Source organism: Penaeus monodon, chromosome 15 (genome assembly GCF_015228065.2).
Source record: "Penaeus monodon isolate SGIC_2016 chromosome 15, NSTDA_Pmon_1, whole genome shotgun sequence".
Classification (NCBI taxonomy): Eukaryota; Metazoa; Arthropoda; class Malacostraca; order Decapoda; family Penaeidae; genus Penaeus; species Penaeus monodon.
In genome coordinates, this window is record NC_051400.1 from 3,864,542 (window position 1) to 3,866,963 (window position 2,422).

Genomic DNA, 2,422 nt, shown 5'->3' on the forward strand with positions numbered 1-2,422 from the left:
TACCTGTTTTCCTCTTAAAGCATTTCACTTTCCTTGTTTGCTTTTCTTTTTTTCTATTATTTATATTAATAAATGTTTTTATCCTTTACCTGAGGCGCTCTGATGGCAGCTTCCGAATATAGATGTGTTCTCAAGATTCATTTTACGTGAGGCTTTCGCCTCATGAGTGTCCATCACACTGATGACTAAACAGAATAAAAAAGTGGCTTTTCAGTTGATCACACGTTCCAGCTATCAGACCACGATATTTTCACTCTTAATACTTCTTGCAGCACATTACTGATGAAGTAAGTAGTGGAACGTTTAAAATACCATATCTGCCGTTCTTTGCCATTTCTGTGACTTTCTTATTGCAGAATATTTGGGAATAAATAGGATATATGTAATATTAACTTAGAAGGGGTTGCGGGAAAGTCGAATGGTCGATGCTGGGAGTTTTTATTCTAGCTAACAAGGGCTTCTGGATAGGAATTACTTCTTATCACTGATCTTATGAAAACATTCATACCAGAAAAAATCTTATGCAGACTCGGCCTTCTCAGTGCTCTGAGCAGTGGCAGTAGATCCAGCATCAGAACCACCATCGTCTCTACCCTCAGTCCTGCAGGCAAGGCAAGGCAGCTTCTTCTCAAGGGCAGCTCGGTACTTGGGATGGCTGATGGCATACACGATGGGGTTATAGACGGCGTTGGCCTTGGCGAAGACGGAGCCCCAGATGGAGAACAAAGGAGTAACCATGGACCTGTTGAACATTCCTCCCCAGTTGATGATGAAGTAAGGGGTCCATGCCACGAACCACAGGGTGACGGTCATGAGAGCAACCTTGCACAGACGGCACTCAGCTGAGGTCTTCTGGGCTTCCTCGCTTCTCAGAGACTTGACTCCCATCTTCTTGGCTTGTTCTCGCATTCCCTTCTCGTGAGCAGCAACAGCCTTGACGATGAAAGTGTAGCTGTAGATGATGTAGGCGAGAGGGAAAAGATATACCCATACTGAATAGATGTATAGATAACTCCTAGAGAGTTCAGTTTCCGTCAGGTAGTCAGTACCACATGCAAGCATGTTACCCTCAGGTACATATCGGTTCCATCCGAAGAAAGGAGGAAGACACCAAGCAAGAGTGAAAGTCCAAACTCCTGCAATCCTCATCATGGCTCCACCAGATGTGAGAGGTTCAGCAGATACTCCCTTGACAATGACGTTGTATCGGTCGGCAGTGATGAAAACCATTGACCAGATGGACACGCAGCCGAAGAATGAACCGAAAAAGCCATACAGCTCACAGAAGAATGCGCCGAGAATCCATGTTCCCCAATAAGCATTGACCAGGAGAGGAGGAGTCATGGTAAGCATCATGAAGAAGTCGGAGATAGCCAAGTTGACGACCAGTAGATTGGCAGGTGATCGAAGAGATTTGGTATTCATGAATACCCAGATAACAATTAAGTTACCAGCCAGGGATAACGTTCCCATAATCACCATCCAAAAGCCGAGAAGTCCATACCAGAGGGGATTCATGGGAGGGTATTGATACCAGTGAGAATGCACCATATGAAGAATACTTTCTGGGGCTGTATCTACCACTGTATAGTTCCCATAAGGATTGGTGGATGGAAGGACAGTGTCCTGAACTGGGCCGTTCCACGTCGACATCTGTAACGAATTATTTTATTACATATGAATAATGATCAGCAAATAGACATTAGTACAGGTTTATATTTGTAAAGTTATTACACATTACCAAGTAAATGAATACAAAGGCAAGTAACAAGGAAAACATAACACTGCTATGAAAACTGTCACATTTTCCAGATTATATAGCTATCTACTCTAATGTACGATTTGTGAAAGTCTCACCTTTGCGAAGAAAGATCTTCTCTCGACCGAAGAAATTTCAGTGATGAACTACTTCGGTGCGAAACACCCTTGCCTGAGTTCCTGCAAGAAACTGGGAACCTGTGCATGGAGTCAGGGCTTATATAGCTGGCTCAACCCACATTACGAGATTACCTTCTTCTTACCTTCCGTAAACGATCACGCATAGTGAGAGTATTTTCAAGTGTAAACTTCCGAAGAAATAGATTTTCAATATAAGAGTTCAAAGTGTATTTATAACTTTCATAAACGTAAGGACGTATTAGAATATCGCAAGCACGATTTTGAGAAAGATATTGTTGAGTAAAATTCAGGATGTAGATAGAACAATGATTAACTTCCGATGCATATCAGTAAAGAAAAGTCTCCTGAAATACTGGAAAATCAATACCTGTATCAGTAAGTAATTCGTAGGATATCGCACCCCTATTTATAAATATGGACTTTTTAAATATTTCTCATTACATTAATGTCATTGAGATGCACATAAGAAGGATTTTTTTTTAGCTGAAGAGGAGTACTATATATTATAATCCTCACGGCATAT

At 41.5% G+C, this 2,422-nt stretch overlaps 1 protein-coding gene across 1 annotated transcript; it reads right to left on the bottom strand.

The window, feature by feature from the left end:
• Positions 1–421: 421 nt before the first annotated feature.
• Positions 422–1,959, bottom strand: LOC119581662 (rhodopsin-like). The gene is made up of 2 exons (XM_037929787.1): positions 1,858–1,959; positions 422–1,653 (listed from the first exon to the last, which is right to left on the bottom strand). The coding sequence occupies exon 2, from the start codon at positions 1,651–1,653 to the stop codon at positions 520–522; it is 1,134 nt and encodes a 377-aa protein (XP_037785715.1). The 5' UTR covers positions 1,858–1,959; the 3' UTR covers positions 422–519.
• Positions 1,960–2,422: the final 463 nt, after the last annotated feature.

What these genes read in the sequence shown, in the direction of transcription:
- LOC119581662 (XM_037929787.1), bottom strand. Translation starts at nt 1,653, where the DNA reads ATGTCGACGTGGAACGGCCCAGTTCAGGACACTGTCCTTCCATCCACC.